At 42.5% G+C, this 15,659-nt stretch overlaps 1 protein-coding gene across 1 annotated transcript in view; it reads left to right on the top strand.

Moving 5' to 3' along the window:
* Positions 1 to 15,659, top strand: part of LOC115646794 (transmembrane protein 68-like) — a 66,049-nt gene that overhangs the window by 10,105 nt on the left and 40,285 nt on the right. Inside the window, exon 2 of the mRNA XM_030553111.1 lies at positions 5,430 to 5,594. Coding sequence (XP_030408971.1) covers positions 5,430 to 5,594 — 165 coding nt within the window. The remainder of the gene's footprint in view (positions 1 to 5,429; positions 5,595 to 15,659) is intronic.

Here is a 15,659-nt window from a genome sequence, read left to right as displayed (position 1 = left end):
AGCTTGTTATACAGCTTGGCCTGTGCTGTTCCCAGATTCTTGGCTGATTGTCTCCTATGTAAAATTCTGGAATCTTAAAGCACATGGCAACAAAGAATCCTGTGGCACCTTATAGACTAACAGATGTATTGGAGCATAAGCTTTCATGGGTGAATACCCACTTCGTCAGACATGTCTGTTAGTCTATAAGATGTCACAGGACTTTGTTGCTTTTTACAGATCCAGACTAACACAGCTGCCCCTCTGATACTTAAAACACATGGTGGGCTGTACCAGATAAAGATCCTACAATGAGGAGCATCCTCATCCAAGCACACTTTGATGATACCTTGTTGTTTGGAGCATCTCTAGGCAGAGTTTTAAATGATTTTTTGGATCTCAGCCGAATATTCTCTCCACATCCGTCACCCAGAAAGTCAAGAAGGAAGTACAGACTCTTACCAAAACAAAGAAAATTAGTGTGCATAACTAAAGGCTTTTTCTTTGCAGATTTTTTAATTTTGAGATATGAGGGCTTTTAGTTAGGATTGTTTTTATGTGCAGATGCTTTTTTCCTCCTTTCTCTGAATTGACAGTTGATTCATTATTTGATGTCTTCCTTCCATGCAATACTGATCCCTGCATATGCTAAACAAACAATTTAGTTTGAATATATTTGTATTATTTAATATAATATATATGTTATCCAACCCTTCCTGCTGCTCCTTTATGCCAATTCTATAGGGTGTTGAGTCCACCAACACCATTTCTTGGCCCCCTGCCTGAGCCATTACTACAGTTACTTAAGCACTAGCCCATGTAAGACCAGAATGAAGAGTTCTGCGTAGACAAATGCAGAAGTTGAACTACATTGCTCATGAACATAAAATATTTCTAAATAAATTGTAACCAGTTAAGAAAAAGGTGTCACAGTGGACATCTGGACAAAAATAGATGTGCAATGTACACAAACTGGATGGCATACTCTCATTTTGAATATGAAGTTCAATTCCATTCACTGCTTCTTCTCAAAAATAATAAAGCAGAAACAGAATAGGTCCAAAGAAGGACATTGCAGAGGACTAAAGCCATGGAAAAGCTTCCATATGATGAAAGATTAAAATTATCAGATTCTTCCACATTGAGAGAGATTTCATGAGCTTATGTTGTACAGTTCCCTGGGCAGCACAAGATGGTATAATTTTGGGTTTACCCTCCAAAGGGGGATGGCTGCCTTACAGGGCCGGTGCAAGGAAGTTTCACACCCTAGGCGAAACTTCCACCTTGTGCCCTTCCCGCTCCAGCCCTGCAGCAGCTCCCCATCCCACCCGCTCCACCCTGAGGCGCCCCCACCCCTGCGGCAGCTCCCCCACTGCCCTGAGGCTCCCCCTACCTCCAGAGCCATGCAGCACCTCCCCACCCCAGCTCACCTCTGCTCCATGTCCTCCTTGAGCACGCAGCCCTGCTCTAATTCTCCTCCCAGGCTTGCGGCGCCAAACAGCTGATTGGTGCTGCAAGCCTGGGAGGCAGGAGAAGTGGAGCAGCAACCGCGCGCTCGGGGAGGAACCACTGTAAAAAAAAGTTGGGGGCACCGCTTTTTGGTGCCCCCAAATCTTGGTGCCCTAGGCAACCGCCTAGTTCGCCTTAATGGTAGCACCGGCCCTGCTGCCTTAGGAACTGGGATGTGGACTAGCTGTTTAGCCTTTCTGTGCAGGGGCTGGTGAGAGAGCCCGTCTGCATGTTACTACAACTGCGTGTGTCCCTACCCTGTGTGTATGCTGATTAAAAGTGCAGGTTTGGAAAGCTTAGCAACTTGTCACAGCAGCACAGTGTGAGACGGAGCCCAGGCTGGTGGGTCAGGGGGGCTCAGTGGTGTCCCAGTTCCAGGTGGCTCCCCAGCAGAGGGGGAACCCATCACAGAAAACAACACTGTCGATTCTTTCTGATGAGGTAGATTTGATAAGCAGTTTTAACACCAGCTCACTTTTATTGTGTTGATCAGGCTGAGCATCTGAACTATCGACTGTGTCTCCCTCAGTCACTGAAATTTATCATTTTAAAGTCTGATTTACCAACAGTATTCTTCCCTATATCCTCACTGTCTGTGAGTGAACAAGGACAGTCTCTAACTTCATGGGTTTTGTGTTTAGGTCATACTTGACGTGACCAATGAGATTACTGAATTTATGAAAGCCAGTTGAGTCTAGATCAGGCCTGCACAACTCGTAAAGCAGAGAGGGCCATATTACTCCAAAGAAAACAGCTGAGGGCTGAACCCCGCACCCTCACACACACCTCCGAAACACCACCCTCCCCAGCCCTCTGAAACACAACACTCTCCCCCTCCACCGCTGCCCACCCTGCGGAAACAAACCCACCTTCGCCAGTGCCGCCCCGCCGAAACAGCTGCGGGCCGAAAAGGAAGGTTGGGGGGGAGTGATATGTTATTAATAATTTTTCAATTAAAACAAATAATTGTATGTATGGCACACTAGGAAGGCACCGACAGTGTGTGGAAACCTGCAGTGTAGAGGGGAAAGAAACGGCATGCAGAATGACCAGATCACAGCAGTAAAATAGGACCCACCCTCTCCCTGCTCAGCCTCACCATCACATCCATCTTCACGCCCAGACCCCCCCGCTGCCTTGCTGCATCCCTCCTAGTCAGTCCCCCACCCACCACTCGCCTCCTTTCACCTCCTCCCTCCACTTCCAGAAACCCCCGTGCCCACCCCCAGAACCCCTGCTGGCTCACTGCTCGCCTCTTTGCCCACCTGCCACTTGCCCACCCGCTCACCTCCGACTTGCTGGTCGCCCCCTCACCCCCCTTCCCCCAAGTATAAAGCCTCATTCAAAGACCCAGGGTCACTATATTACTGCACACAGCAGTCAATCAATGCATTTCTAAATAAATCTGTGTTATGCATTTTTACTTTTATATGACTTTGTATTGAACCTTGGTAATATGTTATAGCAGACCACTGAGGTAATATAATTAAAGTAGGCCTGTCTGGACTCATAAAAATGGCTGAGAAACAACTCAGAAGGTTTAGAGGAAAACCATGGCCCTTCACATATCTCTGATTATCACACTGACCTATCAGACTGAAGCAAGAGAAAATAACCCAGCATCTCCAAAGCCAATATTTAAGACAGTGCATTGTTAAGTCAAGTTAAACTGTTAGTGAGTTCAGAAAAAATTGTATTTTTCAATTAACTAGGCCTTTCTTTGCATTTCTGACCCTACAGATCATTCTAATTATTTGGTGATTTTTCTATGGTTTTATTACTGTTTCAGTCTTTTAACATACACTCCAATGAGCAGTGGCTTCATGGTTTTATGTTGGGTTTTGAGGTTCCTTTCACTCACGGATTTCACCTCCAAATTCTAAATAATTTCCCTTCTTCCCACTTCAGATTTTTTTTAATCCCATCTATGGGTTTGTCTAGAGACAAGGCTATGTTGATACAGCCTTGTTGCTAAAAGTCAGTATGTGTGAACACTCTTTTGCCCTTTTTTGTTGGAATTTTTGCCAACAAAATACTTCCAGCCTGTTAGGGGGCTTATTCCTTCACCCTCTTACTTCCCTGGTCCTTCTCGCATGAACAGAGAGCAACAATACCCGAAATCCAAAGGCGCAAACAATTCGATGTTTATTGGGGTGAACTTCCAGCAAGCATGATTCCAGTTTCCTTCCTTAGTGTCCCCCTTCCCAGCTCTGACACCACAGAGCCTTGCCTGTGTCCCTGTTTTTATCTTTTTAGTGTAAATATTTGCGAAAAATAGTATTTTTCAGTTCTCCTTATACAGGTCCTGTAGTGCAATCTCCTTATTGTGAAAGTGTTCCTGTTCCCATCCCCTGTTCCCATTCCCCCTTTAGCAAAACATGATCCCAAATCCCCCATCCCCAGTCCCTGTTCCCATTCCCTCCCACTCCCTTACTTCCTGATTGACTGCAGAAGTCCAATTTAAATTTATTATAAATATTTTTGAATGTTTTCTACATTTTCATATATATTGATTTCCATTACAACACAGAAGACTGCAGAGTAAAACCTGAGTTTTGCTTAGCTATTCCTTAACCAATCATTTTACTGAAATTTAACTAACCAATCCTAACATATTGTAACAGGTTATTTAACCAATTATATTCCACCACCTTCATTGGTTTACACCCAACAAAATTAATTATACAGCAGACAGAAACAATTACAGAACCAGACAGAGACCATGCAAATAAACATACAAAACAATACAGAAGTAAGGATTTCACAACTACATCTATACAGACATAAGGGTTTTCCAGTTGTGTCTATTGCTAAGTGAGTTCTTGCCAGACAGGATGCGATCAAACTAAGTTTCCTTTTACATCTTCTAGGCTCTTCCCTTTCTCTGGAGGTGATAGGAATATCAGGACAGGATTGTATTCCTAATAGCTCACTAGCACCTTATTTCAAAGAGACTAGTTTGGAATGTGAGGATGTGACCATACACTTGCCATCTTATGGCTGCCTAACTACATGTTAGCTGAAGGCCTTAGCCTGTCACAGTAAGAGAAGGCCATTACACAGACAGTGATTTTGATTCTTTCTTTTATACCTCTATAACTAGCTAAGTGATAAGAATACACCTAAATTCTTAAAGTATAGGCCTTTGCAGACAGGCCTGAATATCTATATCCTAACACAGCCCCGCAAGCGGCATAAGCTTTGTCGGCAGGAGAGCGGTCCTGCCAACAAAGCTGCATTCACACTGCCACTGGCATTGGCAAAACTTTTGTCTTTCGCTGGGGAACTTCTTTAAATATCCATGAAAGACAGAAGTTTTGGCAACAACAGTTCAGTGTAGACATATATATTTGTCTCTCCCTCACTATTATCTAGTTTGAAAGTATTTTTAGTTTTTGGACTTTTAACATATAAAAGCCTGGAAAACTAACAGAAGGCTCATTCCGCTGACCTGGTGCTCAAATGTCTGTAGATTGATTGGTTGTTAACTACCCAGTGTGACTAACAAAAAACCCATCGAGTTAGAGATTGCCCTGGATCATTAGATAAATAGCATTTACAGGCAAGGACATCCCACCCTCCAATTCCTGGCTTTTTTAAAATCATGGCCGCAATTACAAAAATAATAAATAATAACGCTGACTCAAAACTGCACCAGTACTTTAGGCCTCTGTGAGCTGACATATGATGCAGTGATGCCAGAGAGCAAAAAAAAGGCTGCCATTTTCTCACTGCATCTTTAACTGTGAAGTGAAATGTTTGATTGTCAGAGCCAAGAGTTAATTGTTATGTTAATCACTTCTTGACTAACATTGGATGTCCTAAAATTGACTCCTAGAACATCTTCCCCATATATAGTAAGGAGTTTCCTGTAGCTTTATGTTAAGTCACAGCTTATAAAAAGCTAATATTGAAATTATTGTACTTTGTATTCTTGACAGGTTATGAAGTTCATGGTATAGAAAAAATACCAGAAGGACCGGGGCTTATTATTTATTACCATGGAGCCACTTCTGTAGACTACCACTTCTTTGTCTGTAATCTCTATATACAGACGGGTAGAGTCTCCTATTCAGTAGTTGACCATGGATTGCGTATGATACCAGGTAAAGTACTTTTATTGTAAATGAGAGAGTTAGAAATATCTTAAATTCAGACACACAAGTCTATTACACAATACTAGACATAAGTATCTTATTAAAAATATTAAGACTCAAACCAAATGCTTTCCAAGTAAGCACTACAGAAAATAGTATAATTTCAAGCATTTGAGAAACTCTAAGGCCTTCTGAAGTTCATTATAGCTAAAAGTTCTTTGAGCTCCTGGCCATGTGGATCCCACATATGGTGTGCTTGCGACCTCTGCACAGAAGTTTGGAAAGCTTTTCTCTAGCAATGTCCAGCAAAGAGTTGCAGAGGCACCTTGTATGCTCTCATGTTCCCCCTTGCCAAAACACAGAGGGTGGGGCAACCCCAACTACTAGCCACTTCCTTCTGACCACCCTGACAGAGAGATGGAACTAAAGTATAAACCAATCTAACAAACTTGTTTTTTCAGCATGGTAACCTACTGTATTGCTGTTAAATAGAAATCCTATGAAGCATCCCAACTTTTCATTATGATGAGCATCAGGAACTAATAATTGATTGCTCTGTCCCATGCATATTCAAAATTTGGATTCAGAATGCAAAATACATCTTTGATGTAATTTCATTGAAGTTAATGGAGTTGTACCAAGGATGGATGTTGCCTGTTCAGTAGAACCTCAGAGTTACAAACACCTTGGGAATGGAGGTTGTTCATAACTCTGAAATCTTCATAAATCTGAACAAAATGTTATGGTTATGCTTTCAAAAGTTTACAACTGAACATTGACTGAAAACAGCTTTGAAACTTTACCATGAAGACGAAAAATGCTGCTTTCCCTTTATTTTTTTAGTAGTTTACGTTTAACACAGTACTGTACTGTATTTCTGTATTTGCTTTTTTTTTTTGGTCTTACTACTGCCTGATTGCGTAGTTCCAGTTCCAAATGAGGTGTGTGGTTGACTGATGAATTTGTAACTCTGGTGTTCATAATTCTGAGGTTCTACAGAAGTCTTTGTATGTAGTCTTCCAGCTAGTTTTCTTTAATAGTTATTCTGTTTCCCTGACTTCTTCCAACTGATGTTCTGAAAATGAAGGTTAATTACTTATAATCAATTTTTTTCTCACATTCATGGGATGTGATGGCCTAGAAGCTCTGAAGATGGATTGTAATAGGCAATGCCCATTGGAGCACTCAGGTGCTCTTACTTTCCCCTTCCTTCATTGTTCTTGAATATTCTAGGGGTGAGGCTATAAAGGAGGGCATGGGGATCCTTCACTTCAGGTCTTTCCACTGCTTGATCAACACCATGTATGGATTATGACTCCAAGCAAGAGGGGAAGGCAGATGGGGAATATGAGTATGCCGAGTCCATTTTCAAGAACCTCAGTTACAATTAAGTAACCTTCATTTCTCCTTTGAGTGGCTTCTGCAAATTCCCACTAATGGGATAAACTGATTAGAAGTACCCGTTCTAGGAAGGGGGGCAAGGGACATTACATTAAAAAGAGATTGAAGGATCTTGAAGCCAAGCTGAGAGCATAATGTATATGGAAGAATAGAACTCCATGTGACCACCATACTGAATTTTGCAGTTGGAACATTGAAGCAAGGAAATAATGTAGCCTTCTTGATTCTAGTGGAATTGGCTGTAATCCTTTGAAGGAATGGAACCAAAGGTAAAGAATGTGTTTCCTGAATATAGAGTTTATTCCATCTAGATAATGTCTGTGAAGATGTAGACTGACCCTTTTTGTCATCAGCATATAATAGAAATAGACTCAGAGAACGTCTAATGCTTCTTGTTCATCTGTAGAGAATGCCAATGCTCTTTTAATATCAAGTGTATGAAGTCTTGCCTTAGCCCTATGGGGGTGAACTTTGGGGCAAGGAGCATGGCAAATTTATTGATTGATTGATGTAGAAATCTGCACCAACTTTGGGTAAAAAACAGGAGTGAAGACTAGCACTACCTTGTCTTTTGGAAAATTTTATATGGCAGATCTACCATAAGAGCTTGTAATTCATTAACTCTTCTTGCTGAAGTAATTGCTACTAGAAATGTTGTTGTAAGTGAAAGGAGAAATAAAGAACATTTCCCGCACTGCCTGAAAAGATTATTGCATTAATTGCATAAGTACCCAGTTATAGGAGGGTATATATGGTTTAGACCCTTCATAAATTTGTTAAATTATTCGTCTATAAGCACCAACCTATTAGAGTGGAAGGTAGCTATGGCTGATAAATGCACTCTAACTGACGACAATGATAATCCTGACATTTTACAATAAAGTAAATACTCCAGAATACTATGTATGAGGCTAAGAGAGAACGCCCCTTTTAGCCACCTATAAAGAAAACCTTTTTCAATTTAACAGTATTAGAAGTCTGCTTGGGCCTAATTTTAAAGCCAAACCCAGGCCTGAACCTGACCCTGGCACAACCAACCTGAACACAACGTGAAAGCATCAACTTGTTTTCAGACCCAACCTGCACCAGATACTCACCTCCAAACCTGTGTCAATGTCACCGCCACCACCTCATCCTTGGGTCTCAGTCTCGTGGTGCTCCCTGCACCTTGTGCCCGTGATCAATCTCCAGCCTCCTCCTGCTTGTGGGGTTGGGGCAGCAGAGGCGGTATGCCTCACTCCTGCTGGCCACTACAGCCTCACTGTGCTTGTGTGCTGCAATTTGTCAGCATGCTCACTCCACCTCACACTGAGCACAGCGGGGTGGTGGCGGCTGGCAGGAGTGGAGCATGCACCTGCTACCATGCTGACATCACAGGCAGGCAGAGATAATAAGAGCTTACCTGACCAGAGTCCTAGAGGACTGGATTGTTTTCTGACCTGACCTAAACTCAGCCCCTTTAGTTGGGTCCTGTTGGGTTGCGAACTTATAGGCAGCATTTACTAGTTAACTTCTTTTCTAGAGTTTGTTAAAACAGGGTGCACATTCATCAAGAGAGACAATTCCAAGTCCCTTAAAAATCTATCCTCTATGCTGTTAGGTGAAGGAAGCTTGGGTCTGGGTGGTAAATCCAACCATTCTGCTGAGTTAATGACTCTAGACAGACAGGAAGGGTCTTGAAATCACCTGCTGAGAAGCGGAGCATAATTGGGAACCACTGTTGCCGGAGCCATGCCAGGGTGACCAGAATAATCCTTGCCTTGTTTTGCTTTATCTGGATACCATTTTCTATACAAGTGGAAAAGAAGGAAATGTTTACAGTAGCTCTTGAGTCCAGTGTCAAGAATGCATCTGAAATTAAGAAACAATCCTTTCCTGCTCTTAACCATACCTTTGGCATTTTGGGTTTTTCCTGGTGGTAAATAAATATACATGCAGGTGACCCTCTTGAAGAAAAATATCTCACGCTACTGACATTTTTGGGACCATTCATGTGAGTCTATATTAATCCTGCTTAGTTGATCCACTAAGAGATTGTCCTTTCCTACTAAATGAATTTCAGTTGGGGTTATGTTGTGTGCTATACACCATTCCTGTAATATAGTTGCTTCCTTGCACAGCTGGTAAGAATGCGCTCCTCCCTGCTTGTTTATAAAATAATCTGCTCTGGTATTGCCTAATACTATTTGAACCACCTTGTGCTGTAACTGCTTGAGAATAGCTTTTCAGGCCCATTGAATTGCCCTGAGCTCTAGAAGATTTATATGAAATCTTGTCTTTTTCTGTGACCAGAGACCCTATGCTGTGAGTGCAAGACAGTGAGCTCCCTATCCAGTATTGCATGTGTCTGTTGCGATCACCACTGGTGGATCTGGATATCTGAATAATACTCCCATCAGAATATTCTGTGGCTGAATCCAGATGAGTAAATCTGACAGAACCTTCAACAGATTTAGATACATGGAGTGTTTGCCCTCTTTGTAGTTGGTTGACGACAGTGCTGGAGGAGGGTTCTCATTTTTATACAGGTGTGCACAGTTACATAGGCCATAGACACTAGGAGCCTCATCAACCTGAGGTAGAATAAATTTTTAATGAGATTGGTGACTTTTTGGTCTCTGTGGTCCTCTTGATATTCAGGAACCTATCTCATGGAAGCATAGCTTGTCCCAGACTGGAGTCCAATAGAGCTCCTATGAAAGATATGGTGTTGGTGGGTCCCAAACTCCCAAAAAGAGTACATGCGTAGATAACAGCTTCACAATTGTCTAAATATGGATACACACTTATCCCTTTCTTTCTCAAGAGGGCTGCCACTACTGATAGTTACTTTGTGAAAACTTTGAGAGACGGGGACAGGTGAGCAAACCCCACAGGTAAGTGGGGAACAAGACCTGGGAGATGGGTTGGAAAAAGGAGGGAGCACGGGCTGTAATGGCAGAGAGAAAGGAGGGTCAGGGCAAAGCTGGGAGGCAAGATCAAACCAGTATCTTAGATGCCTATATACAAATGCAAGAAGTATGGGTAATAAGCAGGAAGAACTGGAAGTGCTAATAAATAAATACAACTATGACATTGTTGGCATTACTGAAACTTGGTGGGATAATACACACGACTGGAATGTTGGTGTGGATGGGTATAGTTTGCTCAGGAAGGATAGACAGGGGAAAAAGGGAGGAGGTGTTGCCTTATACATTAAAAATGTACACACTTGGACTGAGGTGGAGATGGACATAGGAGATGGAAGTGTTGAGAGTCTCTGGGTTAGGCTAAAAGGGGTAAAAAACATGGGTGATGTCGTGCTGGGAGTCTACTACAGGCCACCTAATCAGGTAGAAGAGGTGGATGAGGCTTTTTTCAAACAACTAACAAAATCATCCAAAGCCCAAGATTTGGTGGTGATGGGGGACTTCAACTATCCAGATATATGTTGGGAAAATAACACCGCGGGGCACAGACTATCCAATAGGTTCCTGGACTGCATTGCAGACAACTTTTTATTTCAGAAAGTTGAAAAAGCTACTGGGGGGAAGCTGTTCTAGACTTGATTTTAACAAATAGGGAGGAACTCATTGAGAATTTGAAAGTAGAAGGAAGCTTGGGTGAAAGTGATCATGAAATCATAGAGTTTTCAATTCTAAGGAAGGGTAGAAGGGAGTACAGCAAAATAGAGACAATGGATTTCAGGAAGGTGGGTTTTGGTAAGCTCAGGGAGCTGATACGTAAGGTCCCATGGGAATCAAGACTGAGGGGAAAAACAACTGGGGAGAGTTGGCAGTTTTTCAAAGGGATGCTATTAAGGGCCCAAAAGCAAGCTATTCCGATGGTTAGGAAAGATAGAAAATGTGGCAAAAGACCACCTTGGCTTAACCACGAGATCTTGCGTGACCTACAAAATAAAAAGGCGTCATATAAAAAATGGAAACTAGGTCAGATCACAAAGGACGAATATAGGCAAATAACACAGGAATGCAGAGGCCAGATTAGAAAGGCAAAGGCACAAAATGAGCTCAAACTAGCTATGGGAATAAAGGGAAGCAAGAAGACTTTCTATCAATACATTAGAAGCAAGAGGAAGACCAAGGACAGGGTAGGCCCACTGCTCAGTGAGGAGGGGGAAACAGTAACGGGAGACTTGGAAATGGCAGAGATGCTTAATGACTTCTTTGTTTCGGTCTTCACTGAGAAGTCTGAAGGAATGTCTAGTATAGTGAATGCTTACGGGAAGAGGGTAGGTTTAGAAGATAAAATTAAAAAAAGTGCAAGTAAAAAATCACTTAGAAAAGTTAGATGCCTACAAGTCACCAGGGCCTGATGAAATGCATCCTAGAATACTCCAGGAGTTAATAGAGGAGGTATCTGAGCCTCTAGCTATTATCTTTGGGAAATGATGGGAGACGGGGGAGATTCCAGAAGACTGGAAGGGGGCAAATATAGTGCCCATCTATAAAAAGGGAAATAAAAACAACCCAGGAAACTACAGACCAGTTAGTTTAACTTCTGTGCCAGGGAAGATAATGGAGCAGATAATTAAAGAAATCATCTGCAAACACTTGGAAGGTGGTAAGGTGATAGGGAATAGCCAGCATGGATTTGTAAAGAACAAATCGTGTCAAACTAATCTGATAACATTCTTTGATAGGATAACGAGCCTTGTGGTTAAGGGAGAAGCGGTGGATGTGATATACCTAGACTTTAGTAAGGCATTTGATACGGTCTTGCATGATATTCTTATAGATAAACTAGGAAAGTACAATTTAGATAGGGCTACTATAAGGTGGGTGCATAACTGGCTGGATAACCGTACTCAGAGAGTAGTTATTAATGACTCCCAATCCTGCTGGAAAGGTATAACAAGTGGGGTTCCACAGGGGTCTGTTTTGGGACCGACTCTGTTCAATATCTTCATCAACGATTTAGATGTTGGCATAGAAAGTACACTTATTAAGTTTGCGGACGATACCAAACTGGGAGGGATTGCAACTGCTTTGGAGGACAGGGTCAAAATTCAAAATGATCTGGACAAATTGGAGAAATGGTCTTAGGTAAACAGGATGAAGTTTAATAAAGATAAATGCAAAGTGCTCCACTTAGGAAGGAACAATCAGTTTCACACATACAGAATGGGAAGAGACTGTCTAGGAAGGAGTATGACAGAAAGAGATCTAGGGGTCATAGTGGACCACAAGCTTAATATGAGTGTGATACTGTTGCAAAAAAAGCAAACATGATTCTGGGATGCATTAACAGGTGTGTTGTAAACAAGACACGAGAAGTCATTCTTCCGCTCTACTCTGCGCTGGTTAGGCCTCAAATGGAGTATTGTGTCCAGTTCTGGGCACCGCATTTCAAGAAAGATGTGGAGAAATTGGAAAGGGTCCAGAGAAGAACAACAAGAATGATTAAAAGTCTTGAGAACATGACCTATGAAGGAAGGCTGAAGGAATTGGGTTTGTTTAGTTTGGAAAAAGAAGACTGAGAGGGGACATGATAGCAGTTTTCAGGTATCTAAAAGGGTGTCATCAGGAGGAGGGAGAAAACTTGTTCACCTTAGCCTCCAATGATAGAACAAGAAGCAATGGGCTTAAACTGCAGCAAGGGAGATTTAGGTTGGACATTAGGAAAAAGTTCCTAACTGTCAGGGTAGTTAAACACTGGAATAAATTGCCTAGGGAAGTTGTGGAATCTCCATCTCTGGAGATATTTAAGAGTAGGTTAGATAAATGTCTCTTAGGGATGGTCTAGACAGTATTTGGTCCTGCCATGAGGGCAGGGGACTTGACTCGATGACCTCTCGAGGTCCCTTCCAATCCTAGAGTCTATGAGTCTATGAGTAGCTAGGGGTCAAAATGAAGGACCATTTAATGATAATAATAATTTCTTATTACAAACCTGAGGTTTTTGAGAAAATACCTATGTGGAAATAAGCATCTTTTAAATGAAGAACTACAAACCAGTCAGTCAACCAAGGCTGCCCAGAGAGGGGGGGCAAGTGGGGCAATTTGCCCCAGGCCCCGGGCCCCACAGGGGCCCCCATGAGAATATAGTATTGTATAGTATTGCAACTTTCTTTTATGGAAGGGGCCCTGTAGATGAGCAGACTCACCCTGGTGGCGCCTCCTGCTGGTGACTTCTGGGAATTAGCTCAGTTCCAGCTCTGGAGCCCCTTTTGCTGGCCAGTGATCCACCTGTCCTCTGGCCCTCGTGTCCCTCCCAGGACCCGGTGCCCTTTTACATAGGGTGCTGCCCCCTGGCAGTAACCCCTTTCTCTCAGGGTCTCCCTTCCCCAGGGAACCCCCACCCACTATCCCACCTTGCCTCAGTATATGCCAGTCATTGTCTAGCCACATGCCCTGGGGCAGACTGCAGTATCAGCCTACTCATCGCTGGCAAGGTTGGATTTGGACCTGCTGCCTTGGCCTACCCCTGGGCTGCCCCTGCAACCCCCAGTACCTGTTGGCCCAATACAAGGCCACAGCCTGGGGCTTTCCAGGCTGGAGTTCCTCAGCTCCTCTGCCTTTCCCAAGCCCTGCTTCAGTCAGGTACCTTGTATCTAGCTCCTTGCAGCCAGGCCCATCTCCCTCTATAGCTAGAGAGACTTCTTTTGGGCTTCTAGCTCACAGCCTTTATAGGGCCAGCTGAGTGTTTGGGGCGTGGCCCCAGCTGCAGTCACTTCTCCCAATCAGCCCAGCCTAAAGGCTGCTTTCTCCAGCCACAGCCCCCTCCCAGGGCTGTTTATAACTCTTCAGGGCAGGAGCAGGGGTCCATCCTACTACAGGCCCCTAAAATTGCTTTGCCCCAGGCCCCCTGAATCCTCTATGTGGCCCTGCAGTCAACTAAATGGAAGGTAGAATGGAGGCCAACGTTAACATGTGAAACCAGAACTTCCCGATGAAGGTATTTAGAATCCTGATATGGGACATAAACCACTATCTTTCTTGATAGTCACGAAATACTGTGAGTAAAAACCCTTCTCCCTGAATATCTTTGGGACTTTGTCTACTGCTCTCATTTCTGAGAGTTTGAACTTCTGATCTTAGAAGACTTGCATGGGAGAGGTCCCTGACCAGGCATGAGTAGGGGAAAGTAGAGTCTCACACTATATGGCATACCTGCTGTGAAACATTTCCAATATCCATGTGTCCATAGTTATCAAATCCCAATGGCAGGAAAAACTGCACAGCTGGTTTTCAAACAGTTGATTTCACTTTTGTTGAGCTGCCAGACTGCAGCTGCATAGCAAATTGTCAAATTTTACATTTAGAACCTGCTCATGAAAAGAAGGTGGTCTCCCTCTTGATTTCGGCTTAAAATTTCCTCTACAATGTTGAGACAAATGTTGGGATGGGTATTGAGGATAATATTGTCTCCTCTGTGAAGAGTGTGACAAAAAAGAAGAAAAGGGATACTGCTATGTTTGATATCTAAAAAACGACATTCCACTTCTCTTCCTCTGCTGTTGCTGGTAAAATCCCAGAGACCTTGCAGTATATCTTGTCTCCTTCATTCTTTCTAATACCTCATCAGGCTTAATATTAAAAAAGACCTCATCCCTCTAAGAGGAGATCTTCGACCCTTTCTTTAGTCTCTGGTTGGAGACAAAAAGATTTCAACTAAGCAAAGCATCTTAAGAAAATTACAGATGAAACTGCTGTTGTTGAAAATCTGAAGAGTCATAGCATGCCCTCAAAACATATTTATCAATCTTTTGGCCATGTGAAGCAATAACATTTGCTAACTTTCTCTCATCTTCTGATAAAAATTTGATGAACAGCTCTAATTTTTCCCATGAATGATATTGTTAGCTTCAATGACTGATAATTGGAGGCCCAAAGTAGATGACCAAAATAGTTTTCTGGCTAATATATCAATTTTCTTATCCTCTTAATCAGGAGTAGAATGAGTGGTGTTGCAATTCCTCTCGAGACCTTTACCTCTCAGTTCCCAGAAACTCAGCTCCATTCTGAACTCATCACTCAGGTTTTTACTGTATGCCAATAAAGAACTACAATGAGTAGATCAGGTTCAAGCTTAGATGGTGAGTACAGGGTATATCACTGTCATCACAACCACATATCCCCAAAGAATACAGTCATTGATTACTTTATATACAATTTTAACTATCCACTGACACATATCTTCCATTTTATATCATATCATGTGCTCTGTGATTGATCTATTAACTTATAGGAATCAATGTCCATACAGGTCATGAGCTGTCCATGTGCCACACATCTGTCATTCGTTACACATCATTCACTTCCCTACTATTTCTTTATCTACTAGTTACATATTTACAAGGCTACTGTGACTATTTCTGTGAATTCATGTCTTGTTAATTGTTTCATTTCCTTGTTTGGAATAGGCCGACACATGGTGCCTTGTGTTGTTCTTTGAATGTCTGCCCCGACCAGTAGGGAATTAGGGATAGGATGGGTGTGAAAGTAGAGAAACCTTTCTGAGGAAGAGGATACAGTTTGCCTATGTTTTTAGATATTGGCTGAACTGATGTTGGGTTGGACCATATAAGTTTAGCAGATTGTGGTAAACCAACCAACAAAGACAGAGGAAATCTGGAGGACAAGCGCGAACCAAGAATATTCAATATAGAAGGAGAAGTTTCCACAATCAAAGTGTGGAACTTTAAAAGTCAAGGTTTGTACTTTTAAAATA

Source organism: Gopherus evgoodei, chromosome 2, assembly GCF_007399415.2.
Source record: "Gopherus evgoodei ecotype Sinaloan lineage chromosome 2, rGopEvg1_v1.p, whole genome shotgun sequence".
In the NCBI taxonomy this organism is placed as follows: domain Eukaryota; kingdom Metazoa; phylum Chordata; order Testudines; family Testudinidae; genus Gopherus; species Gopherus evgoodei.
This window is presented reverse-complemented; position numbering and strand designations above follow the sequence as displayed.